This window comes from Lathamus discolor, chromosome 9 (genome assembly GCF_037157495.1).
Source record: "Lathamus discolor isolate bLatDis1 chromosome 9, bLatDis1.hap1, whole genome shotgun sequence".
Lineage (NCBI taxonomy): Eukaryota > Metazoa > Chordata > Aves > Psittaciformes > Psittacidae > Lathamus > Lathamus discolor.
The window spans coordinates 5657412-5684863 of NC_088892.1; the positions used below are offsets into that span (position 1 = coordinate 5657412).

Consider the following 27452-nt stretch of genomic DNA (forward strand, 5'->3'; position numbering starts at 1 on the left):
TTCAGAAGGGAAAGGAAGCTTCTTCACTGGACTGAACAATTAGAATTATATCTCTCTTCATCCAGACACTGTGGGGAATGGCTTTAATGTGACAGAGGGAAGGTTTAGATTAGACATTAGGAAGAAGTTCTTCCTTGTGAGGATGCTGAGGTGCTGGCACAGGGTGCCCAGAGAAGCTGTGGCTGCCCCAGCCCTGGCAGTGCTCAGTGCCAGGTTGGATATGGGGTCTTGGAGCAACCTGCTCTAGTGGAAGGTGTTCCTGCCTGTGGATGAGCTTTGAGGTCCCTTCCAACCCAAACCATTCCATGGGTCTATGCAAAAGCTGGAGTTTCTGCAAAACCACTTTTTTTTTTATTTATTATTAAATCATTATTTAAAATCTAAAGAGGAAAATTTGTAGAGTATGCAAAGTTGCAAGGCTCAAGTGTGTGTTTGTTTTGATAGCCAGATGAATACTGGAAGTTGCTATTATCAGGGGAAGTAGTGCTGTGCAAATGTCTAGAAACCTGTGCCCAGAGCCTGCCCAGGCAACTGGTGAGAACATCCATCCAAAAGCTGATGTTTGTGTGGGTGGGTTTTTTGTGGTTTTGACTTAAGGGAAAATGTATACCTGGTGTCCTTTAGTTTCTATGCCAGTGGAAGCTTCTTGGCAATAGAATCGGTGACGCTCCTCCACACATGCATGCGCATGCACAAAAATCTTGAAAGTGTTTTGTCTGTTTTAAATGCTTTCAAACTCTTAAAGCAGTAGTAGTAACAAAGTGTTAAAACATCTCTGACTACAGTATGAATTTTTATATCCTAAGTGAACCTAGAAAATTCCTGAACTTCAGGCTTGAATGAGGAAATGCTTGTTGACAGGTCTAGTCATGCTCCGAAAATGTGTATTTTTAGAATAAGTGAGAACAATCAAACAGGTCTCTTTAAATAAACCTTCAGCTACTAATATACTACAGAAGTAATTGTGTAGGAACAGCAAGTCATGGCAGCAATGGAGTTAGTATTGCTCTTCCTTCTTTGTAAACAGCCAGACTAAGCAAATGTGTTTAACATCAAAAGATGATGGATCACTGAATGTATTGTCATTATAATCTTATTTGTCACCTTTTTGTCTTCATGGCAGATAATTTTGGTAGAAGATCATTTAAAATAGTAAGGAATCCCGTAAGCTTTTTAGTGGTGGTCAGGATTGTACCTGAGTCAAACTCTGAAGTTATCAAACACTGATGAAATAAACATAAAATGAAATTAAGTATTTCATGAAGTGAATCATCTCCAGTTGTTAAAAGGGTTCAGAGGACAAATAGAAAAGGTGTATGTTTAAAGTGTGAAGGTGAATTTCTGAATGCTCGTCATTACAAACCAGTAATGAAGTCTGGAAAACATATTCTTCAGTCATGCAAGGTTTTGCTGCACTTGAACAGCAGTTTTCATTGGCTGTCATAAATATGCTGTCTAAGAAGCTTCAGTTATCTCAAAACACTGCGTCATGCTGTCTCCTGGAAGAAACCTCCTGTCCAAACCAGTGTGTGTATTCAAACTGCTGTAATCTTTGGACAAATTTCTCAAGCTATTTTGGCTTTCTGCTTCAGGCTGAGTGTTTCATTTCATGTTTCATACTGTGATAACAGATACTGAACAAATGTTTGGCAGACTTGATATCTGAAATGTGAGCTATAGTTGTACTTTGGCAATTCTTTTGGTACTGATTTTGTATTCCATTCAGCTTTGCAGAGCTGGAGACTTTAATTAACTTTTGTCTTTTGTGCTTGATGGGAGAGGCTAAGGATAAAAAAGCTGTATTGGGTTTGCATGGGAAGTTTTTGGTAGCAGGGAGGCTGCAGGGGTGGCTTCTGTGAGAAACTGTCAGAAGCTTCCCCCAGGTCTGACAGAGCCAGTGCCAGCCAGCTCCAACAGAAACCCACCACTGGCCAAGGCTGAGCCTGTCAGCGACAGTGGTAGCACCTCTGGGCTAACAAATGTAAGAAGAGGGGATGGGGGGAACCTGCTGTGCAACAGCAGCCAGGAGAGAGGGGCGAGAATACTTGAAAGAGCCCTGCAGACCTAAGGACAGCGCAGAAGGAGGGAGGAGATGCTTCAGGTGCCAGAGCATTGGTTCCACTGCAGCTTGTCATTCATTGTAGAATCGTAGGAAAACTCTTGACGGTATTCTTCCTGCTCTGGAGGCTAAATTAGGTGACCTTGCTCAAAGGTGTTTTGAACGCCTGTATTTGGTCATCTAGTAGTTGCAGACTAAAATGGCATTGGAAAAGTATCTTCTTGCTGTAGGAACACAATTAAAACTTTGTGGAAATGCTCCATATTGAGTGCTTTTAATTATCATACTGGTTACTGCAGGATGCAGCACATACATCACAGACTTGCAGCAGGTTATTTTCTTGGCATATGTTCAGCTCCAAATAGCACTGTGGGAGTTGGTATACTCCCTAAAACAGGGTGCCTCAGGGAATACTTTCCCTTGGAGAACGTGACTTTCTGTTTTGGGATGTGCACAAATGCCAGGGGCTGTTTCTTACTCCTGCCAAGCTTCAGACTGAGCAGCATCTTGAGTTTTAATAATACTTGTGAGCTATTTCCTATGAATGGATCTCCTCACTTTAATTATTGTGCTAGGGTGTTGGAACCATGTGTGCTTTATCCTTGCTTACTCCCACTTCTTTAAGCTGATGGTATTTTAGTGCAATATTGCAAAGGAGATGGCTTACTGACATTCTCGGATCTGGTCAGGGGGTTACTTGAATGAGATACTTCAGGTTAGAAATTCTTAGCTTGCTACTGAGTAACCTTCAGAGTGACTGTGGGTAAAATCAATTGCTGGAGAAAGCAATAACTAAATCTGCATGCTTCAAGGGAAGGAAAAGCTTTATGCTACTGCTGAAGACTTCCTCCCTTCCTGAAGCAAATAGTACTTAACTATTTACACAGCATCCATTGAAAGTAACATTTGATCACAAGTTTTAAGTGGCCGATATCCATCTATTTTGGAAAAGGAATAGTTGGATTATGTGTTTTCATCTGTCTTTACTAAGGCACTGTCTGCTGCCTTTTTTTTTGTGTACTTACTGTATTCTGCTGAAGTGTTTGTACTACTGAACATCTCGGGCACAATACTCATTGAGACAGTTTCTTTAAAAACCTTTTTATGGTCTGGATGTCAATAGAGACAAAATACAGAAGAAATTATTATGAAAGCTTAGACATCAGCTTCTGTTTGAAATAGAGCTATAGAGTTCATTTCCTTTCCCTCTGCACCCCCTTTCTCTAGAACTCATCAGATTCATTTTGCCTTTTCTACTACTGATAAAACGTTCATACTTCAATAAAACCTGTTGGGTTTTCAGTGTTTTCTGTAAAGATCTTATCTATGGTCCTTTTAGCAAAGTCTTTGGCGTGGGCTCAAAATTTTAAGGTAGCAAGTCTCTGACAAGTGTGACTTAATTCCCAGGGGATGCAAACCAAATGTAACAGTTCTCAAGATAATGTAATGTTCTAGCCTGTAGATGTAATTTCTCTAATGTGAAGGAATGAAATCTATTCTAATCAAGTTTAAGTATCTAATTCCAATGTCTGTGTGTGCTAGTTAGAATGATCTCTTAACACTAGCCTGCAGCTGTCTTTCCCAGGATTTTAAAGGCAATAAAATACATTCAGGCCTCTTTTTTTTTTTCTCCCTGTGGTAAATGGCTTTCATTATTCTCCATATTGCTATAAGGTCCCTTTTTCATAGCAAAGTGCACCTTACTGTGAAGCACCTCGCTTGAAATTGCAGGTGCTATGAGGAGACCCTGAGCTCTTGCTAGCACACAGCCAGTGCATTAGTAGATGAACTGAAGAGGCTGACACTGAGGGGGCTACTCTGTCTGCCAAAGTAAAGCTTGTGAGTTCCTAAGCAGGCATCTGAGAGCTCCCACTAAATACCCAACTTTTATCACCTTTAGGGATTTCTGTACCCATGTGGATAAAAGCAAAGGACCTCCCAACTCATCCTGATGCTGTGTTTTGGAAGTGCCTGTGACTTACAGGGCTAGCACAGCTGCTTTGTCTTTGTTGCTTTCTTGTTTAACTTGGCTCTCTTCAATGCCACTTTCTCAGCTTTGATTACCTGAGGCTGGAGAGTAGCTTTTGGTTAGTATTGAGCAATATAGAGAAAATGCTGCCCATAGTGCTATTTTCAGGTATTAAAATGCACACACAGAGTATGCTGATGCTACAGGCATAAACAAATGATAAACCAGCTTTAACTAGAAGAACCTTGGAGCTATGATACTTGGTCCAAGAACTGAAGCAGAAGGGAGCTGATAATCGCCTCCACCACAAAAAATCCCCCAGACACCCACCAAGCCTTAAGTGAGTTGGGTCTTGTTCTGACAGTTAAGAGGGTGTGTGCTTCTTCAGATAACATCTTAATGCAATATCACTGTGCACAGCCTCTATTCTTTCTAGCATGTATGCTTGCTTAATCTTTGGTATTAATTTAGTGCTTCCAGTAGTTTCAACATAGAGCACAGTGGAGTTGGGTTAGTCTGAAATGCTATTTTATTTTGCTTCTCCTTCCTCAGAGGAAGTGGATTTCTGGTTTTTGTGTGGTCTGCTTCATGCAGTTGACGCATGAAGGTGCAGTTGTCAGTGACAAGTGACTGCCATCGATTGACAGGACACAGGAAGTGAGACTTTCTTTGTTGCATGTTATATGTATAAAGGTAAGGAACAAGAGATTTTTCTGGAGCCTGTATCTTTATTCCACTTCCTTAACCAGGAAAGGTTTAAAACCAGGCTGTTGGAATGACTGGTGTTGACTCTTAATACCTGGCCTGCAAGCATAGCTGAGGCTTACAAGTTTAGCTGAGTTAGGTCTAGGTAAGTGTTACATGTGGACATGGTTATAGAAAGTGGCAACATCTAACACCTGTCACTCAGGAAAGGTCCTAACTGACTAGTAAATCTTGACCTGTAATGAGTACCATATGGTGGTGCTTACTTGCAGCTGGAAAAAATCAGGAAGCCTCAAGAGGCTGGTGATTAGAGACTTGTGTGTAAAATTCAGTTAATGCTAAGACTTCTTGAAAAGCCAAGTGGCTTACAGTATGCTGCCACTGCCTGGATGTCTGGTACTCCAGGCTTGTGTCTCAGTGCCAGGAAAGCATAATGGGGCAGGATGGAGGCATACTTGAAACAAAACGTTCCTCTAATCTGCTGTGTACTTAAAGGGTTTGCTTATGGTCTGTATAAAAACTGGAGGATGGCTTGCACTGTGTTCTGCATTTAGAACTGAAATGAGCAGTAGTGAAGTGTAGACTGCCTACAGACATGGTGTAAAACTTGTCCATCACCAAAGTCTCCCATTCCAAAACTGAAAAGCCAATCAGAGACATGTTTAGGGGTTTCTCTATTAATGCTGTCTACTTAGGAGTTGTGCAGGTGCTGCAGTGCCTGCTGGAGAGGGAGATGTTTGGCATATGTCAGTTCATGAACCTGGGGAGAAAGTGGGCCAAGACATCCCTTGTAATCTATGTTCTGTTTTCAGTTCTTTTTGCTTTGCTGTTTACCAAGAGGAATACTTGCCATATCTAAACACCAATGCTTTTTAAAATGCTGCCTCTGGATGGCTGCATAAAGGTAATACTCAAGCTGAATTGCTGTTAAAGGAAACTTTTGAAAATTCACATTCACGCGTGGTGTAGAGCTGTTTGGGAATTTGTGTTCGTCAGGACAGGAGTGAAAGTACTTGGTTTCTCAGTTCTCTTCAATTTTAGTTTGAAATGCTTGTGACAAGGGCCCTGGAGCATGTTATGATTATTTTGCTTTCTGTCTCACCCAGTGAAATATACTGAAGCCCATTCTTCATCTTGTAAGACACAGACGTTAACAGTTCTCAGAAGTGGTGAGAACTGCCCGTGCCCTTTTTCTTGCCTGTGGTTGAGGGCCATGCTGGCAGCACTCAGTACAGCAGAGTGGCAACAATAATTTCTGAAGATGGAAAGCTTCATAGAAAATAAGACTGAGCTACTGTGAGTTGCAAGGGCTAATTTTGCTCCTTCTACAGCCAGCTTAAAGCTTCTTCATCTCTTAGAGTTCCCAGTCTTCACCCTCTTAAAGCCAGGTATGGAGAAAGACAGCAAGGTCTGGGATTGCAGGGAAGCTGCCTGGATGCCCAGCTGGGTACTTGCAGTGTGTCCTTTTCTCTGGTTCAGGAATCAGGTACAGGAAGACGCTGTCAGGCTGCAATACCCCCTATTCCAGGGGGATAACTTGTCTGCAAGTTTGCTTGTTGCTTTCACCTTCATTGTTAAAGGGAGGTAGGAACCCCTAACTTCTGCGAGGCTAAACTGCCTCTGTGTAAGCCTCTTCCTGATGACTTGCAGCCTTTCTGCAGCTTCCTGGGGATGAGTCCTTCATTTCTTTTCCTGTTTATAGAAACTCTGATCAGCAGTTCAGGCATTTAAATAGTTGCCCCTCTACTCCCCTTGTTTGCCTATGAGTCTTTTGTGCAGTAGCTGCTGCATGGCAGGTCACTCCACTGCCAAAATCTAGCTGTAGGTGAGTGTTTTATATAGGTCTTTCCTCTGAACCTTTCTTAGGAGCTTCCAGAAAAGGAGGGAGATTGATCCTGTGATGCTTTCAGGTTTATTGGGGGAAAAGTCTTTATGGGCCAATGGTTGCTGTTTGGGGATGAAAGCTAAACTTTGGGAAGTTAGTTCAGTAAAGAGGCTGAGCCTGAAAGTTGTGCTTTGACTAGGTCAGCTGGTTTAAGTTGCCAGCAAATACTGCCTTGTGTTTTAATTAGAAACTGCTGTGAAAAATAACCTGTACAGAGAACAGTGTGTCAAAAATGATGGCTCAGTTTAAAGCAGTAAAATTCCATGTAATTTTTCTGCCTGTACTTTGTTTTAAAAATTCAACCCTCTTTAGAAAAGAGCTTACGTCTATTTCTTGTGGCACTATTTTTAGTGTGGACATGCTTGTTCAAAGTTTTACTTTTTTTTTTGAAGGTAGTTATTCCAACCAAATCATAGTAGCTGTATTTGGAGGTAGTTTATTGATCCATAAGCTTTCTGTATGATTGGAAAACTTGTTTGGGATGTGGGAACTAGATTTGGTGGGTCTCCTATGTTTCATGTTATTGCAGTAAGCTAAATAGCAAACAACCTAGTGCTATCCCCTAAAAGGAAAGAAGGGCTGTTTAGCTGTCAGGTGTCTCAGAATGTTTTTAACCTGCCCAGTTGTGTTCTCATTCACAGTGGCCAGGACTGTGGCCACTACAGGTAAGAGCTTCCTCTGCAAGTCTGAACAGATCTTGTGTTGTGCAGACTTCAAAGAAAGATAGTGCCTCAAGGTGTAACAGGTTAAATTACATGTCAGAAGTTCCCTTTCTTTAAAAAAAGGGTTAAAAACTTCTGCAAATGTGTTTTGACTCTTGTATTTCAGACCATTAAACTTTTTCTTAGTATCTTTAGGTAATTTGAGAGAAATTATTACCTAATATTCTAATTCTGATTCTGCTTTAGCAATGTTGCTGCTTATAAATACATCAGTGAGAAAATGATGGCCATTTGGATTATGGAGCTGTGATGGGTTTGCTGCCATAGTTGACTTCACACAGATATTTGAGATGTTAGCTGCAGACTTTGTACTCTTGTGAAGCCTGAAGAGCATGTATGTGAAATCATAATTAGAACTCACAATAGTAGCTTTAACTCTGCTTGTCAAATCCCCACAAAACCTTTTGTTTCTTGGTTATATTCATGTCCAGGCAAGTGAAAGGAAACTCAACTTGCTGAAGATAAATGGATGAAATCTTTGACCTGGATGAGTAGTAAATCCTTAACTAGGTAACTCTGCAGGTGTTTTTTTACACAGATCTTGGCAAGCTAATAAATCTATGTTCTTCAGGACTATCACCAAAATAAAGCTTAACCTTTGCCTGCTTGCAACTGAAAGGCTGAATTTCTTTTCAATTAAAAATAGAGGTATGAATAATTGAATTAGGGTTAAGGTCCCGGTAGAAAAAGTATTATAGTTTTCCGGGCAAAGATATTTGTAACAGATGCTTTTATATATGTTGAATTCACTGTTTTTAATCAAAGTGAATTTCTAACAGCAGTCAGTCTTTATATTGACCGTTATCCAATATTTGTGCTCCCTTTTTTTCTCTACTGTTAAAACACTGTATTCCTGACTGTATAAGCTGTCATGTTTGAGTGCAGAAGGTGATGTTATCAGCAGACTTCAAAACCACAGATTTTAGCCTGTTTAACACTTTTGTTGTATCTCTTCCCCCCCTCCTCTTTGTCAGTAAAAACCTGGTGAGGTTGATGCATGCTGTGCAAGAACTTGAAGGGTTTGATGTACCTGTACCGCTTTTGACAGCGGGCTTCATGGTTTGATATGACAGAATGTAGGACTTGGTGTTTCATTCAGCTTTTTTCTTTTCTTTACTCTCCAAAGAAATTAGTACTGTGTTAACTTTATTACCTGATGAGCTTGCTGACAAGAATAGCTGGTTGTGTGAAGCTGTTAAATACTGAAGGGAGAAACTTGAGGTGCTTGATAATGAATCTAAAACTTACTATTAAGAGCGATTGCTCTTTGTATTAGCTTTTTATAATACTTGGAAGGAAAGGATAAAGTAGTCTGAAGGTAACAGGATCTATACAACCCCCTGCCTTATGTCTTAAGGGAAGGAATCTATTTAGTCCATTTCTATGCTGGAGTTGAGGTTATACCTTTGAATAGCAGTAATTCACTGCCTCAGTAGCTGTACAGAAAAGCCTGCTGCAATTAGTAGAATGACTTGAGCACATCATCCCTGCAGAAGCACTTCTGTTACCCATATCTCTGAGAAAGTATATGGGATTGAACTGAAAGTGTCAGGTTTAAGTACTGTTAGGGGAGACAGACTGTTTTCCCTTCACAGTTTTAGCAAATCCCAAGTTTCCGTTCTCTCCAGGAATAGCATTCATCTACCTGATGATTTTAAAAAGTATTTTGTCAGATGCTGTTGTGAATAGCAGCTGGGATTTGGAGAGGGAGTGCAATATGCTAAAATTGCCTTGGAACTGACAGCTCTAGGCCGGATGAGAAAGGAGGGGAATGTGCGCAATACATGAGGCAGGCTTCTAGCCAAAACAAGCCAAAGTTATCCTCAAAATTTATCCATTTCACTGAGCTGACTATAACAAATCTGTGGCCAAGAATAAGAAGTGACTTTGATATCAAATGTGTACTTCTTTTCTAAAAATCAAAAAAAACAAACCCCCATTCTGTTGGTGGCATAAAGCAGTCTTCCTCAGTCCATGTAAGACACAAAAGACTGAGCTTGTTCAGAAAGATTTATCCTTTGACCAGTAAACCAATACCATTCTGCCTTTTATATACTAATGAAAAGAACTTGCTCTCCACACAGATTCAATGGGGTAGAAGCTGTCAGGAAAATCCAATGAAAGGATTAGCTAAACTCAAATAGATTAATTAGAGCCCTTTATTGTGTCTTACTATGCAAAAGTCACTGCAAAGGAAATGGCAATGATAGTGAGTTCATCTTTACAGGTACATGGAGTGGGGGGGCAACAGGGTTTCAGCTGGCAAGAAACTAACCTGAGCAGTTTCAGTCTTGTTCTCAAAAGCTGCCTTGATTCCTTATCCATCTTCATGTAGTTGAAAACTACGTGAAAACTGCATGGAGTCTGACCAGCTCTTTATGATCAAGCCACAACTCACTTTTCAGTGTATTTTCCTCATCTTCCCTGTCACGTAAGACATTGTGTCTTTCTGGCCAGAGCTAGGAACTGAACTATTACAGAAAGCTTCTGGCTGCCTAATTCAAGGCAGGTGACTTGTTCTGTTCCCCAACCTGTGACAAATGTACCTAGTGTAACTCAGAGTTCCACTGACGTTTGAACTCATTTAGTTTTCCATGTCTGAAAACACAGTAAGTTGCCTAATTTTTCAGAACTAGTGATGGTTAAACTGTTACTAAGGGAAAACTACTGATTGTCACCATCTATATCTTTCTTTTAGTATAGATGTATTTTTTTCCTGTGCTTGAAATGTTGTACTGATTGTATCTGCTTGCTTTTATTGAGGTGTAGATAACTTATTGCTTATGTGAAGAGAAATTCCAAGTGTTGCTATGGGTAGTATGGAGCCTGGATTTTCTTTGTATTAACGTGCAATATAGAACTTGTGACATCAGACATCTCTAGCCTGTGGCTGCTGAGTGGCTTTCAAACTTGTACTGGCTTGTTATGCACTATGCAGTCTCCTGGAGCACAATTTTTGCGCTTGCTTTCCCAAGTGAAAAAGGCCTTGAGATTATGAAAAGTCTAAACAAGAAGCAAGTTTTCACTTAGAATAGGTCATTAAGCTTATTGGCTGTGCCAACATGTTTTACTTTGTTTTAGTTGTTATGCTGTATTGCATTATGACCTGTACAAAGCATGAATTCCTCTTGATATAGGACAAATTCTCAGGGTTTTTCCTCTTCAAACTGTTTAGTTAAATAAAAACCTTATTTGGTGGGGAGACAAGCTGATGCAAATAAGAAACAATCTGCCAAATGCAGCTTTAGTACGGGAAGATAAGTGACTCTGCTGAAGGAATACTTCTTGATAAGCTTGTGGGTGGGTAGATCTTCCCAGGATTTAAGCCAAAAATTGCTACCATTTGATTACACTGGGTATTTGTAAAGTTTTCTGATTACAGAATTGTCTTAGGTTCCCTTCACTGCTGTCTGGGAAAGACCATGTTCTGTTCCTGCAAGTAATGCATCTGAACATGGTATCCAAAGCCATCTGTCCAAAAGGGTTCAGTGACTACACCTGACTTTTCAAGACAGGCTGGCTGTGTATGTTAAGAGACTGCTCAAAGAGTAAGAGATCCAGTCTGAATATATAAATGACTTTGGAATAGTTAAGGCTTAAAAAAAAAAAAGAACCTACATTGATTACATCAAAGTACACTTTTTCTTTAAGCTACAAATAGAATAAGGAAAAGAAGCACTTCCTTCCAAAACTGTCTCTTTGTCAGCTCTTTGAAATCAGCAAAAGTCAGTGCCTGTTCTATTCTAAGTGAACAGACTTAAAGGTGACTTCTCTTTGCTTTATTTTGGGATCCCCAGGGTTGAGAGATTGGGTGTATGGGGGAGTGCTGAGACTTGAGAGAAGCAGGCTTCAGGGGAGGAGGTGAATCTTACAGCTGTTGTTTCACTACTTATGAGGGTGTGGGAAAGATGGAACTAGAGACTCTCCTAGTCCTGCATAGGGTAAGAGACAATAGATACAAAGGGAATCATGGTGAGATTTTTGAGGGTGAATGAAGGTATTCAGACACCAAATCAAGGCCCAGGAGAGGCTGTGGGATCTCTACCATTGCAGTTATTCAACATGCTTCCTTTTCTTCCTCTTCACGCCAGCAGTTCTCTTGTACCTGAAAACTCAGGATATTTCTATTAGGAACCTTCTCTGGAAGCTGTGAGGAAGACTAAATGAGTCTGTTCTGTAACCTAAATAAAGCCTTCTTATACTGTGCTGGATCTCGATCCTGCTTTCCATGTGTGTTATTTTAGCCTATGTGTGTTTTACCACTGCGCAGCTTTTGGAGGCTTTTAACGAGTACTCACTTATTTTTCCTCCCCCTGCCTCTTGGAGGCAGCAGAGATTTTCATGTACCTCTCATACACTAGCCTTGCCTTCAAGAAGCCAGAGCTGCTGCACAGTCATCTAGGTAACCTGCTTTTGCTTTATGTTAGGCTTGTACTGTGAGGCAAGGGAATACTGCATGTAGCTAAGGTTAATCCCTTTTAAATGAAGCTTTGTTAACAAGATTAATCCTAAAACTGGTTCACAAGGAACATGCTTTTTTAAAATTCACCTTTAAAAGCGAAAAGGATCGGATGCCATATTTGCAGGATAACTTGGATTCGAAGGCGGTTGAATCTAGCCAAACACACTGCTCCAAACAGGGTCAGTTAGGAGGTCAGGCCAGGCTACTCAGGGCTTTGTCCAGTCTGATCTTTGAAAACCTGAACTGTCTAATGAGGTTCAATTTCACATTAGGAAATGGCTTAATAAGCCCCTGTTAACTAAGAATTTTGAGTTTCCACATACATTAAATAAAGAAACAGATTAAAAAAAAAAGCCACATGACAGATTTAGAGAGATGCCCTACTCATGTCATCCCACTACTCCTGTACTTAAAGCTCTGCCTTTTGCTAGGAGATGCTTTAGTTCGTCCTGGGTTTATGTAGCTCCAGGTAAACTAAGCTATTTCTGTGTGTTTGCTGTGATGCTTATTGGTGTGTTTAGGCTAAAAGCCAGGACATTCCTAATGCCAGGTGGGTGATGGGTCATGTATCTTAATGCTTCTGTGATAAAGACTAGAATTTGAGTGTGGGTGTGCTTTAGCTCTGATGCACCAACTGGTTTCCTGCTCGATTGAAGCTTTGTACATCATGTTCTCTGTGGATTACTGGGGGGAGGACCCCAAATGCTTTTCAAACTTTTAAGTATGCCTATATTTTTCTAATACAATGTTAGACCAGTCCTCAGAACAAGTTAAACCCTGAAGTATTTTGGGTAGTAGACCTTGTAATGTGGTTCGTGGGTTTTAACTATAAAGTAGTTTGGAAAATGGTCATACATAGTATGTAGAGACATTGAGGGGGAAAAAAGTAGGAAATCGCACTTCTGTAAACTCATCTGCTCATCTTTGAATCAACATGAAGCTCTAATGAGTTATCCCATGTTGGCATGGGGAAGGACTATAAAGTAAGCAAATGTAATATGGAGAAGTTACCGAACTTGGATCTTCTTTATGAATCAAGCTTCTCTGTCCCTGTCCTCTGACCCTTTAATATTTAGCTGTCGTTCCCCTTGTACTTAGAGACTGTTGTAGCAGACTGGTCATGCTTTGTAATGGAATATGAATGCAGCTAGATAAAATCTAGGGGTTTAAAAAAAAAACCCCTTTTCTCAATGACTGAGCTGTGGAGGGAAGAATTAATGGAATAGTAAGGATTTTTCCAGTAACTATCACAAATACGCACATAAGGTTCAGGCTTGGTTAAACTCTCGTGCAAAACCTGACATCTACTGGTGGAACTGCGATTGGACTCTCCTCAGTGTGGAGGCATGTGCTGAAGAGCCTGTTTTATCAAAGTTCTGCCCCTTTTTGGCCATAGGTGTGTTGCATTGTGCCCTACAGTAAGTGGTGGTTAAGCATAAGTTTAAAAGTCTAAAATTTGTCAAAACTGCCATATGCTTACATGCAAGCATAGCCATTAATGAGGGTAATTGTACCATGTTAATTGTATCTGCTTTGAACACCATGTACAATGGATAGATGATGCTTTGTAGCCTTGTATTTTAGGCTAACTTTTGTAATAGTATTAAAAATTTAATATGGCTTTATGTTTATTAAAAACACATGATGTTTTTCTTTTGTCTTTAAAGGCTTGCCATGGGTGTACATCTCTGTCCAAATGTGATTGCAGTGGAGTAAAAGGTGAAAAGGTAAATATGTGTTTCTTTATTTTTTCTTTGCTGGTAGACCACCACAGACCACTGAGCCATATGTCAGCTTCATATAACTGAACCTTATAGGTAATAGCTGTTGTTTCTTCCTCATGTCATCTTTTCTTTGACTGTAATGTAGGCATGCACCAAAGAGCATAGCTCTTGTAACAACTTCAAATATTGGGTCAGGCCAACTGACCCATCTGATGCTATACAGAATTTCATATAATTTTCTCAAGAATGGGGAATAATGGCACAAGTCCTTCCAGCTATGTAGAAGGATTAACCAGAAAAGAGACAAATTCTAGTAAAAAGGAAGGAATTCCTATTTACTGTCAAGGCCTGACTACACTAAGTATTGTGGACAAGCTAAGGTGTGGATTGTACAATAATGGCTATACTAGTAATGCTTCAGTGGGAATATAAAACCAGAGTGAGTTTGAGTTGCTTTCCCATTTTCTTTGCCTTTGAGGCTTAAAGTGCTCTAAACTTGCAGTTTCTTACCTTCTAACTTGTATGGCTGTATACAAAGATGAGTGCTCTTGCTGTCTAGAGGTTCAGCCGGACTGTGGAAGTGACGCAATTCAGATGTAGCATTCCCAACATATATAGTTGCCACCCAAGTTAGTAACTAGTTAGTGACCAAACATGTATTCTTGGAGCAAGCAGGGTAAACCCCTGCAAAACAACTGTGTGTGGTTCATTCAGTCCTACAGGCTGGTTTGGGCTGCCCTCAGGCCAAGAGATGCGTGTTGACATCTTAGAGCTTTGCTGCTTCCATGCAGCTTTGACTTCCAGTCTCACTGCCTGAGCTCAATATATCTGTGCAGTATTTGATTTTTCTACCACCATTATTTCTTATTGTTTTATAGGGGTTTTTTTCCCTTGAGTAAATGGCAAATGCCCAGCATTTCTTTTTAGCTACAGTGCTGTGTAGATACGTGGCTTAATACTTGCTTGAATTGAGCCTTTTTGAAGTGTGGGAGTCTAGTTGTAATAAATTGTAGTTACATAGTTTCAATGTAACTGTTGTTGTCACAGGGAATCAATGTGATGTGGTCACTGCAAGGGGAACAGACTGCCTGAAACACTTCCACTCTTGATCTTGTAAACAGTTTGCTTGAGATACAAAGTAGTCTTCTCAAAGATGTGAACTGATAGCTCAGAGTTTGATAAGCCTGTCTTATCAAGCCACTTACCCTATCTTAGCAAGGTTCTAGAAGGGCTTCAGTGCTCTAGATTAATTTGACACGTTTCAAAGGTGATTTTTGACATTGCGTAAACAAGTGTAACCTCAAATGACTGTAAGTAATGCAAAGTAACCAGTTGCTGCATTGGCGCTGTGTTGTGCTGACACAGGATTTTACTATTGGCTGAGGTTAAACAAGGCAGATGTCCAAAATTCAGAGTAATTCTTGGTGCCACACCTGCCATCCAGGTAGCTCCAGACGCATGAGGTCATTCCTTGGCATTTACTTGCTTTTAGTTCAAGTATATTCCTGATTTACATATCTGGTGAAGAGCAGTATCCCCTCAATAGTGAACTTTGAGTTAGATTTAGTTAGCCAAAATGTGCACCTGGTTCATGTGTTCCTACAGGATCTTCAAATGCAGGTGGCCAAATTGGATAAATCCTAACACCAGTCACAGGACTATTCTGGGTTTAGTTTGAAGACACTGAAGCCTTAGGCTTGCATTGCCCATACACTCAAAGCACGTACAACTTTGGAGACCCTTTCTGTATTTCAAAGCTGGCCTTTTCCTGGCTTAGTCACAGCTGTTTTGTGAATTTAGTGAGGAAATAGGTATTATCTGGATAATGTGGATAAGGAAAATATAGAAGTGAATCTTCAGGCTTTCTAAATAATGTAAGTAAGTTTCTCTCAGTGAGTCAGCTTTATGCAACTGTTATACATGCAGGAACCATGACCCACTGGATGTACTCTAGTCCTTCAGTGTCATTTAATGAAATCAAGTCACCTTTCTCTGGTAAAGAATATCTTGGGACTGTTTGGAGTCAGAGGAAACTTTTTGTCCAAGTACAGTCAACAACTGGAACATGTGAGGCTTGCTCAAGATGAGGCTCTCTGGTGCCATTATGTATTGTGGGTCTGTTTCTACCCCTCCAGACTGTCCTAGCTAATTGTTAGCTGCACAGGAGAAACTCTTTCACATACAGTTTCCAACCTCTGCTGGCCTTTTCTGGAGTGAATTATAGCAAATCCAAAGCAGGAGACTGAAAAGCCTGATAGCTCTTTGTGGAAATGAAGTGGGGAAGGAAGAAAAGGCCTCCAGTAAAACAAGCATCACAGCTGCATCTGCCTGGAACATTCTTAAGGGGCTGCAGATTGATCAAAGTGTAATCTTTATATAAAATAAAGAATAATTAAAAAAAGAAACCAAACCACAAAGGGAGCCAGCTTCAACTGCAGTAAGACTGTTTGCTCCTTTTCTTTGTATGCCCAAGTTCCCCTTAAGGAAGGGAAGGCATGTCTGAGATTCGTACTTATTAAATGAATAAATATAAGGCAAGTTTCTATCCTTAGAATAAAAATCTTAAGGATGGATTTGGGAGCTGTGAAATCTTAGAACTGTGATTCATTTTCCACCTCAGTCAAGGTAAATGCAGCGTGATCCTAAGGAATGCCAGAGGTTTTATTGTGGGTGGGTTTTTCAAACCGCCCTTCTGAAGCTTGTAGGTAGTCATGTACATTATGTAAAGGAACAATGGAAAGCAAAGCCCATAGTTCTTAAGTATGATGTGTTGCTAGTGGAACTCGTTTGATCATATGTGCACACACCCCATTATGTTAGTTGCCCTGTAATTACAAAGCCCTCAGTATTTTGATACATTGATGGATTCAGCAGTCGAGCTCTGAAGAACCGCAGGAGTTCTCTGTCATGCACATCCATGAGGTTTTTTTCTTACAAATTCTTTGGTTTGATTTTGTTGGTTTTTTTAACAGCCTTAACTTTCTGGAGTCTTCTAGTAGTACAAGACATCAAGGGCTCTCTTAAGATGAATAGGTTGATACATCACAGTGTACCACTTACACATTTGATGTAAGCTACCAAACCTGATGCTGTCTTCAACCCAGCTTTCTTGTAAATATTAGCTTTATTCCTGCTGAGTGTAAACTGCTGCTACAACAACACATTTCAGGCTTTTGCTTTGTACTTGAGGCTTCACGTTTGGTGTTTCTGCTTCCTTCTGCAATGACCTCTGAACAAGGAGTGAAACTCTATAGCTCCTTACCTAATTGGTGTATGACGAGCATTAGACAAGCAGTTGTTTAGATAACCTCTTCTCTCTGATTTTCCCATTGAAAGTGTGACAATGTACTTCTAGAACTACCAGAAGTCAGGTGTACAGAACCTGTTTCTGTACTGGGAAGACAAGAACAGCCTTGCCAAATGCATTCAGCTGAGCCCTGCACTTCTATTCTAATGTATTTTACTTCTAGCCTGAAACCAGCTTCTGCATCCAAATCACTGTACACTTACATTAAGTCAATTAAGAAATGCTGCTTTGTTCAGCTTAGCAGAGCCTAATATGTTCCTTTCGAGCTTCAAAAGTAGCCTTCTTCCTAAGCATCCTAGCATTCTATTCAGGATATCCAAATTTTAACAGATTACATAAAGTAATACAAGCTGATCTGTAACAGGAAAAGTACTTGTTTTTGGGAGCTACGGCTCTTATTTAACTGCTCCCATTCTGCCAGTGACACTTGTTTAACTTTGTCTCTGCCATGAGCCCCTGCAGCATCAATAGCATGTTATCTGTTGGAGAATCAAAGCGCAATAAGTTTGTAAAATTAAAACATGTCTAAAGTGATATAATGAAGAAATGAGAGGAATTTACTGGAGAAGTCAGTAAAAATTGATTGCACTGGGAGCCAGTGTGCTGTTACACCAAGCTACTGAGTAGTGAACTGAATCTGGTGAGAATATGAAAACTGAAGTAAATTATTAAGCTGCTACATACTGTTGCTTATAGGAATTGCTCTCACTTTGCAACTGCAGGAGAAGTGTATAATTGCTTTTCACTTAAGGAACTGGATGATGATTGGGTTTTAAATAAAGATTGTTTGGCACTTCTGAGATTAACCTCCTTTAATGCTTAAAAGCTAGTTAATGAGTAAAAGGAATAAACTAGAGGAATAAACTAAAGGAATAAACACAGTAGACACTGCACATGGAGCAATGTCAAAGACAAACCGGTGAAACTTGTAGATTACGGGGCTGCTTTTACCTCAGCTGAAAACAAGATTCCAAGATGCTGATAAGATCAGCTCTTCTGAGACTGGGAAGAGGTGGTGGTACTGAATCTCAGCTGCTCTAGCTGATGAAGACTGAGAGCCATGTGCCACAGCAAGCAAGCTTCATGCATCTTAGTCACCAAGAGGGCTTGTGCCCCAGCACTACTGTGGTTTTGGTTTAAAGTGGCAGTATGTGCTGCTGCTGGAATAAGCTCCTTACCTTTGCTTAGGTGTTCCTATTTCTCCCGTAGATTTATGTAGCCACTTTCAGAGCTGTTGGTGATTTTGCTGAAAACAAGTTTTGTAAGCTAGGTTAGTTTTCAGCCTGATGAGTTTCTTCTTACAAGTTATGTTACAGCACAACATGTGCTGTAAGGTAGCTTCCTCAAGGAAGGACCGTGTTGTTCACAGTACCTAAGATGCGATTCTACCTCAAAATAAGTGCAAATGCATGATATTGGTTTTTAAGAGCAAGGACTTTTGGGCTCTATTAATTCAAATTGAGTTAAAATGATTTATAAGCTATTATGTAGTTATTACATATGGTTTGTCCATAGCCTTTTAGAAAAGAATTTCAGAAGATTCTGAGTTTACTGGGTTTGTTGATGACAATGTAAGGGTTCCAACTCCAGAGACTCATCTGGGCTCTAAGCTCCTAATATATGATCTCATACAAGCTTGGTGCCTGGGATTCTGTGAAGAACAGCTTGTACTATCTGAGCTCTGAAGGCATTTCAGATACTTTGCCTTTGTATGCAGATACAAAAAATCCATACCCCTTAGAAAGGAAGAATTTCATATTCTTGGACTTTGAGGATGTATGTTCTTGGAGCTTGAAGTCTAAGAAAATTGTGTCCTTAAGATCCCTGTTGCCTTCTGCTTAATGTACAGGCATTCATACATGAGTCTAGTTTTAAGTAGCCACCCATAGTTAACTCTTTAGACTCTGTGATGTTCATTGTTTTTGTAGGGAGGGCAGGAAGCAATATGTGCCTCCATTGCCAGATGTTACAGCCAGGTTCTTGCATGTATTTAGGCGTTGAAATGGGCTGTCCAGCTACTGCTTTCCTGCATGTTTTTTGGTCCTTTTTTAAAGTCTCTTACTTTTTTATGGGTATGTCACAATAGTGCAAATATCCTGGTTTCTCTCCCCGTAATGTCTGTTCATAAGCATTGAAGTTTCAGGAAGAAATTCTGAAAACTTAAATTACTTGTATATGCTTTAAATCTGTGCCTATCCCTGGTTTCTTAAATACTTGTGACCTATTATTAGAGTACGTGGAGCTATGCCAAGTTTTAGTCTATCTGTGTTTAATTGGCTGTATCTTTCTGCTGCCTAAAGCATAACTTTAGGGTGTTTCCCAACCCTTTTTTTTTTCTTTCTACCCCCAAGCAACAGTCATGTTCAAGCTTATAAGATGACAATTTTGCCACATCTGTATAGTTGATTGAGGGCAATTGCTTTGCCAGCTACTCTGGATTTATCACTAAATGAGATAGGAATCTGACTCCTCACCCATTCCCCAAGGAAACGATGGTTTATGGCTGCTGCATCTTTATTTTTCTATGGAAATTATCCTGTAATTTCAGGAGTAGAAGATGGATGGGATCAGAGCTGACCTAAACCTTTTCTGTTCGTGTTTCTCTGTAGTTTCTAGTCTGAAACAAAAAGTTATCCAGACTTTCTGAGTTCTTTCTGTGCAAGCAAAACTGGCCAGTGACTGTCAATCTTTGCATCTATAAGAAAATACACTGCATGTTGCCCAGGGAGGTAAATCTCACTATACCCTAAATAATACCATTTTTGAAATGTCTTTCCAGTTTCAGTATGTTCTTGCAAGACAGCAGGCAGTTTTTCCGGGTGAATTTGTATCCCCTGAATCCTCATGAAAACAGGATGATATATGCAAGGTGTGCAATAGGAAAATGCTGGAGGCAGAAGCAATGTCTGAAAACCATTCTCATTTATGAACTCCTTATACACCATTGAAGCAGAAGGTGATAAAGCAATCCTCCCCAGTATCATTCGTATTCCAGAGACCTGGATCATCTTGGTTTCTTCCCCTACCCAGCTTGCCCACGTTTCTTTCTCCAACCCCTTTTTTTGATCAAAAGTAGCTATTAGAGTGCAGCTATTCCCTCTGTAATTAGTTTGATACAGTTCCCTTGGGAAGTGTCTGGTGTAATCCCTCAGCTGTCCCCAGGCATAGTCCTTCCAATCATCTGTTCACTCTTGGGGGTAATTTGCTGGTAAAATCCACTGAAGTTGCCCTGGCAACAGTTTCCTCAGGCAAATCTCTCATTGTTGCTGCTCACTTTCAAAGTGGGCTTGGAAAATACTTGGAGTTTCAATAGTGCAGTTTACTAGCATCGTCTGTTGCCTTCCTGTATGTCTCTTGCTGAACGGTTTGGCTTCATGTTTCACTTTGAAGGCCTTGGCTTCCTAATTCTGTGACTGCTCAGAGAGGAGACCTCAAAGTAGCTGTGTTTTAGAGAACAGTTCTGAAGCCTTAGATGACACCCAAGGCCAGCCCTGTGCTAAAACTCTGTTCTAGTAACTATGTGCAGATATTCCTTTCTCTAACAAAAGTGTGAAGTGTGACCAACTTGAGATTAGCAGGCGTTATGTAGCCCAGCTAGCCCCTGACATGGCTGACATGCCTCTTGTAACACAGGTGTGTTTCCTAAGTGTGCAAAATCAGTTCTTGCCAGTGCTTGCTCCAGACTGCCTCTGTCTAACGTTTTTTCTCATCTGGCACTCCCAAATTCCTTATCCTGTCTCCTTCAGGGGCACACTAACCCTTTCATATCCTGGACTGACAGAGTAATACTCCTCCACAATCGTGCTTTTCAGATGAGAGAGCACACCAGCTGTGCTCCATGTGGTTTGCATGGCAGGGTCTGGGGGGGGCTACAGGGATGGCTTCCCCCAGGTCTGAAAGAGCCCATGCCAGCCAGCTCCTAGATGGACCCACTGCTGGCCAAGGCTGAGCCCATCAGCAACAACGGTAGCACCTCTGGGATAATACAAGAAGAGGAAAAAGTGCAGCAGCAATTGCAGCCAGAGCAAGGAGTGAGTATATGTGGGAGAAACAGCTTTGCAGACCCCAGCGTTAGTGCAGAAGGATGGAGGAGGTGCTCCAGGCACCAGAGCAGAGGTTCTCCTGCAGCCTGTGGTGCAGTCCATGGTGAGTCAGGCTGTGTCCCTGCAGCCCATGGAGGTCCATGGTGGAGCAGATCTCCACCTGCAGCCTGGGGAGGACCCCACACCAGTGCAGAGGGATGCCTGAAGGATCCTGTGGGCCTGTGCTGGAGCAGGATTCTGGTAGGACCTAGGAGCAGAAGTGATGAGCCCATGCTGGAGCAGGTTTGCTGCAGGACTGGTGACCCTGTGGGGGACCCATGCTGGAGCAGCATTTTCCTGAAGGACTGCACCCTGTGGGAGGGACACACACTGGAGCTGTCTATGGAGGACCCCATGCTGGAGCAGGGGAGGAGTGTGAAGAGGAAGGAGCAGCAGAGCCAGCGTGTGATGAATTCACCACAACCCTTGTTCCCTGTTCCGCTGCACCATTTAGGGAGAGAAGGAAGGGAAACTGGGAGTACAGTTGACCCCAGGAAGCAGGGAGTGGTGGGAGAGAGGTGTTTCAAGATTTGGGGTTTATTTCTGATTACCCAGCTTTGACTTTTGACTGGCAATAAATCAAATTGATTTCCCTGAGTCCAGTTTGCCTGTGATGGTAATTGGTGAGTGATCTCCATTATTATATCATTATAATGTCATTATAACAACCCTTAAGCTTTTCATTCTATTTTGTGTCCAGCTGAAGAAGAGAGTGATAGAGTGGCTTGGTGGTGACCTGGTGTCTAGCCAGGGTCAACCCACCACAGTACAGCCTGCACTTAGTGTTCAGACTGGCTTTTGTACACAGACTGTCAACCTAGCCTCAACTTATGCCATTTCAGCATTTCCACAGGGGACAAAAACTGTCTGTCCTGTATAAGAGAGCAGTATGTGACCTGCAGTGCAAGAGGAGTATGTTTAGATTTAATTAATAGGAAGCCAACTTTAGCAGACCAGTTAATGAGCCGTCTATTTCTATCCAAGGAATCCTTCTGAGTATCACTGTATAGTTAGGACTAAGTACAGTGCAACTGTACAGCTGCCTGTTTCATAAGCAGTTATATGTACTGGTCGATGTAACAGAGCTGTAGGAAATACCTGCTTATGCAGTTGAAGAGTGTACCGTAAAATAGATACGTGTAAAAAAAGGCGTATTCTGATACTTATAACTTTACTGATTGAAACCTTAATATTTACTGATTTTTTTTTTTTTGAGAATCTATGACATATGAGCAATAAAAGTAAATATCTTGGGCATTTTCAGCTATGCCTATTTTGAAACTGCAGGTAAGTGACATTGACTTACACTGGCAAGTTAGAGGGTAGTATATGGTATTTGTTACACTGCTGATGGGTTAACATGGCTCATCATTGTGTAAATATTTAGCAAAATATGGTTGCTAATTGAAGGCTTATGATTTTAGGAGGTGACAGATAAAAGAAATAAAAACCTTATTTCTTTGCTGTCTTGTGTCTTTCTCACTTGGTTTAGATGGTAAGTGCTGTGGGCTGGAACCCTGTTTGTTTTCTGTATTTGTACAGTGTTTAGCCTACAGCCCAGGGCCAGGATCTTAGTTGCTTTTACGTTGTCATAGAATGGTTTGGGTTGGAAGGGACCTTAAAGCTCATTCAGTTCCAACCCCTTGCCATGGGCAGGGACACCTTCCACTAGATTAGGTTGCTTCAAGCTCTGTCCAGCCTGGCCTCGAATGCTGCCAGGAATGGGGCAGCCCCTCTGTTAGTTGAAAGACATTCTCCCTTGTTGTCTCCCTTTGTCAAAAGCCTCCCTCCAGACATCTTGTAAGCCCCTTTAGGCACTGGGAGCTGCTGTAAGGTCTTCCTGGAGCTTCTGGTCTTTTCTGGTCTTTTCTTTTTCTGGTCTTCCAGAAAAAAAACACCCCAGCTCTCTCAGCCTTTCTCCAACACAGAGCTGCTCTAGCCCTCAGAGAATCTCATGGCCTCCTCTGGACTTGTTCCACTAGGTCCATGTTGTTCTTATGTTGGGGGCCCCAGAACTGTGCACAGTACTCCAGTTGGGGTCTTGCCAGAATGGATTAGAGGGGGAGAATCCCCCCTCTTGATCTGCTGATCATGCTGCTGGTCATGCAGCCCAGGATCCAGTTGGCTTTCTGGGCTGTAAGTGTACATGGCCAGGTCACATTGAGCTTCTGACAAGAAGCAACACCCCAAGTACTTTTCCTCAGGGCTGCTCCAAGTCCAGTCTCTACCCAGCCTATAGTTGTGCTTGGGATTACCCTGACTCAGATGTAGGACTTTGTACTTAGCCTTGTTGAACTTCATGAGGTTGGCATTGGCCCACCTCTCAAGCATGGTCCCTCTCAGTGGTATCCCTTCCCTCCAGCGTGTTGACTGCACCAAGCTTGGTGTCATCAGCAAACTTGCTGAGGTCAATCCCACTGTCTATGTCGCCAACAAAGATGCTGAACAGTGCCACTTCCAATACCGACCCCTGAAGGTCATCACTTATCACTGATCTCCACTTAGACATTGACCCATTGACTAGAACTCTGAGTGTGACCTTCCAGCCCATTCATTACCCGCCAAGTGGTCCAGCCATCAAATCCATGTCTGTCTAATTTGGAGACAAGGATGTCATGCAGGACAGTGACAAATACTTTGTACAAGTCTAGGTAGCTGGTGTTGATTGGTCTTCCCTTATCCACCAGTGCTGTAGCCCATCATAGAAGGCCACCAAATGTATCAGGCATAATCTGCCCTTAGTAAAGCCATGTTGGCTGTCACCCATAACTGCCTTATTTTCCTTATGCCTCAGCATAGTTTCCCAAAGGATCTGCTTTACGATCTTGCAACTGTGAAATAATAAACAACAATCATGGTATAGCAGCAGTCTACATCCTTCTGAGAGCTTTTATAGGTATTGCAGCAGAGGGGAATTTTCAGGAGAGACCTGTTAAAATAAAGCTGTGTTTTTATAGAAAGGGGGAGAGTTCTATGTGTTTAAGCAGCACAGGAGAAACAGATGGTTGAATTATTGTGTTAAATAGGTGGCTTAAATAGTGCATAAACATCCTATGAAGCCTGTGTAAGTGGTCCAGTTAAAGGCAATGTGTGTGTATGTTCAGGGATTTCTGTAGCTAAGCAGGGGAAATGTTTAATCGCTGTGTTAGGTTTTTTGCCTGCATCAAAAGGAGCGTGACCAGCAGGTTGAAGGAGGTGATCCTGCCCCTCTACTCTGCTCTTGTGAGACCTCACCTGGAGCATTGTGTGCAGTTCTGGTGTCCTCAACATGAAAAGGACATGGAACTGCTGGAACAAGTCCAGAGGAGGCCACGAGGATGATCAGGGGCTGGAGCACCTCCCGTATGAAGACAGGCTGAGGAAGTTGGGGCTTTTCAGCCTGGAGAAGAGAAGGCTGCATGGAGACCTCATAGCAGCCTTCCAGTATCTGAAGGGGGCCTATAGGGATGCTGGGGAGGGACTCTTCATTAGGGACTGTAGTGACAGGACAAGGGGTAACAGGTTCAAACTTAAACAGGGGAAGTTTAGATTGGATATAAGGAAGAAATTCTTTCCTGTGAGGGTGGTGAGGCACTGGAATGGGTTGCCCAGGGAGGTTGTGAATGTTCCATCCCTGGCAGTGCTCAAGGCCAGGTTGGACAGAGCCTTGGGTGGGATGGTTTAGTGTGAGGTGTCCCTGCTCATGTCAGGGGGGTTGGAACTGGATGATCTTAAGGTCCTTTCCAACCCAAACTGTTCTGTCATTCTGCGATGATGCCCTACAGAAAACCAGAAAGATAATGTGCTTTCTGAATATTTCAGTCATAACTTGAACTTTTGTCCTGTTACACCTCTACTGTCTCTTACTCCTTTTGTAGGGTGAAAGGGGATTTCCAGGCTTGGAAGGACAGCCAGGTTTGCCTGGATTTCCAGGACCAGAAGGACCACCTGGTCCAAGAGGCTCGAAGGTAAGTCCCAATTTACTTGAACAGCATGAAAATACTAGGTAGTGTTAGTTTGCTTGTAGTGCTAATCCTAAATTATTCCAGCACTCCTGTTTACCATTGAATTAATAGTCAAAATCTTCAGATGCTGGAGTATGACACAGGTTTCTGGTTGGTTTTAATAGTCAACCATAGGGAAAAGATTTCCTTTCAGTTTCCTATTCTTCACATAAATGTGCTAGCAAACACTAAACATGCCCTTGCATCTTTTTAGTAGGCACTGCAGGTTACGGTGAAAGAACAGGTTTGGCCAGGTGCTGTAATGTAGTTTTATTAGTCCCTGCCATAGTGCACTCCATCAGTTGGCTTACTGATAAGAATGCTATTGGGCTATCAGTTCTTACTGATAAGAGTGCTCTTGGGCTATCAGTTGCCTGCAGGGGTCCCACCACATGGGTAAACTGAAGTTTGCACCTTGTGGCATACCTGGGCTGGCTTTGGAGAGGCAGTGCAAATGAAGGGCTTACTGAGCCAGTGCACACAGCTGAGGAATGCTTCCTGCTTTCCCGGCAGGACTTCAGTTTTTATTTGTTATGGAATTGCATCGTTACACTCAGGTGGTACAACATAGCATTAAAATGTTGGAAAGCCTTCCTGTCGTTGTATTTATGTTCAATACACACAAGATTATCCAGGATCTGCCATTTCTTTTGCAAATGCTCACAGTATAAACTAAGAGAAGTGCATCAAAAAAGAGCAAAGGAAAAATAGGTAGGTGACAACAAAAAAAATGAAAGTCTATGCTGAAAGAAAAGATTAATTAGATGTAATGAGAATGAAACAGAGGGGTCCTGGACTAGAAACTTTGATTATATTTTTATTTCCTAAATGCCTTTTCTTCTCAAGGAAAGTTCTGTGTTGTGATACAAAATAATGGTACAGTGTCATTTACATTTTCTCTTGTACATCTCGTTTTGCCCACAAGAGGTCACTGTAGGATACTTGACAAAAGCACATGGCAGGTGATGGGCAATCTCAAATTGCTTTAACTTTTTAAAACACATTTCCTGTAACTCTGGCTTGTCAGCTGTAAGAAATACTTTTCAGTTCAAAGTCATCTCCCAAATAAGATAACTCTGAACCTTGTTACTCAAGAAATAACAACTGGTACCACTCTTAGTGCACTTACTATAAACATGTAGAAGAAATTTTGTGCTTCCAGTTTAATTTGATAGAAAGGCAGGCTGCAAACTTGAGTGTAGTTTTTGTTTTGTTGTTGTTGATTTTTCTTTTAGGGTGATGATGGACTGCCAGGCCCTGTTGGACCCAAAGGAGTCAGAGTAAGTATCGGTGCAGTTTTAGGGGGATATGTTGGAATAATGGATAAAGACTGCAAGGCATTGAGTGGGTCCTCACAGTAGTGATTTAGTAGTGATTTACTGCTGGCAAAAATTAGCTTCTATCTGAGGAGTAATGTTTCTACTAGATAGGAGAGATTGTGTTGCTTTATATAAGTAATGTAAGATTGCTTACGTATGTAAGATTGCTTACATAAGATTGCTTATGTAATGTAAGATCTTACGTATTGCTTGTATTACTTTCATAAACTCATTAGGGGCAGTAGCCTCAATACTTACTTGGCCTGTTTTACTGTACAGGACATAAAGAAGTGCATGTAACTTCACTTCAATTTATTCTGAAGCAGACACAGTGTATGTAGGGTCAATATGGGAAAGGTTGATTTCTCTGCAACTTCTTTAGGCTTTGTGCCTTTGCTTTTTCTTTTTGTCAGAACCCTCGGCTGGTGACAGTCAGTGCACCTCTGACTTCATTAGGGGACATCCGTTTTCCACACTAAGAGTGTTCATTTGTTTTCTCTGTATATCTTGATACTATTTAGCTGTTCTGCACTTTCTTCTCTGTTATTGTGGATATTTCCCTGAAAGAAGGGGAAGAAGCTTGATGGCTGTGCAGCATGGCATTTTTTTTTACATGTGCTTCAGATGTTTCTCTTTACTTAGATATGCACAAGTAGGTTACATTTAGTAAAACCTTGGTAAATCCTTTTGCACATCTATTAGTACCATACTGTTTAAAACATATGTGGTTAATTTCCTTCTAGGGACCGCCAGGACTTCCAGGATTTCCAGGAACACCAGGACTTCCTGTGAGTAGGAATGGGTTGTATAGCTATGAATCTGTTTCCTTTTGTCTTTCAGGCACAGAAGAGCATCTTACAAGCTAACTCTTCTTTTCTATTTTCCATTTTAAAGGGATTACCAGGACAAGATGGGCCACCAGGACCTCAGGGTATCCCAGGATGCAATGGAACAAAGGTGGAATCCCCTTAAAATTCTTAACAGTGCAACAATAAGATGATAAAGAGCTCTTGTTCTGGCTGCAGCTGATAGATTTAGTTTATTATGTGCCGCAGTACTTGCTGTTGCTGACTAGTGCAGGTAATTCCAAGATGATTCAGACTTGCACATGTGTCTGAGAGAAGGGGTCATCGTCTGGTGCTTAAAGCACAAGTTTTCTCAGGACTTGCCAGCACCAAGACACAACATTTATACTCTGCAGTCGATGAGGTTAAATTCTTTGGTTTAACCCTTAA

At 41.4% G+C, this 27452-nt stretch overlaps 1 protein-coding gene across 3 annotated transcripts in view; it reads left to right on the forward strand.

Annotated features, from left to right (window-relative positions):
- COL4A5 (collagen type IV alpha 5 chain) overlaps nucleotides 1-27452 on the forward strand; it is a 78361-nt gene that overhangs the window by 6711 nt on the left and 44198 nt on the right. For all 3 annotated transcript variants that reach the window (XR_010614979.1, XR_010614978.1, XM_065690000.1), the window contains exons 2-6: nucleotides 13470-13529; nucleotides 24773-24862; nucleotides 26134-26178; nucleotides 26961-27005; nucleotides 27112-27174. Coding sequence is in view for 1 of the 3 variants with exons in the window: in XM_065690000.1 (XP_065546072.1) it covers nucleotides 13470-13529; nucleotides 24773-24862; nucleotides 26134-26178; nucleotides 26961-27005; nucleotides 27112-27174 (303 nt within the window). In the remaining 2 variants the exon portion in view is untranslated. The remainder of the gene's footprint in view (nucleotides 1-13469; nucleotides 13530-24772; nucleotides 24863-26133; nucleotides 26179-26960; nucleotides 27006-27111; nucleotides 27175-27452) is intronic.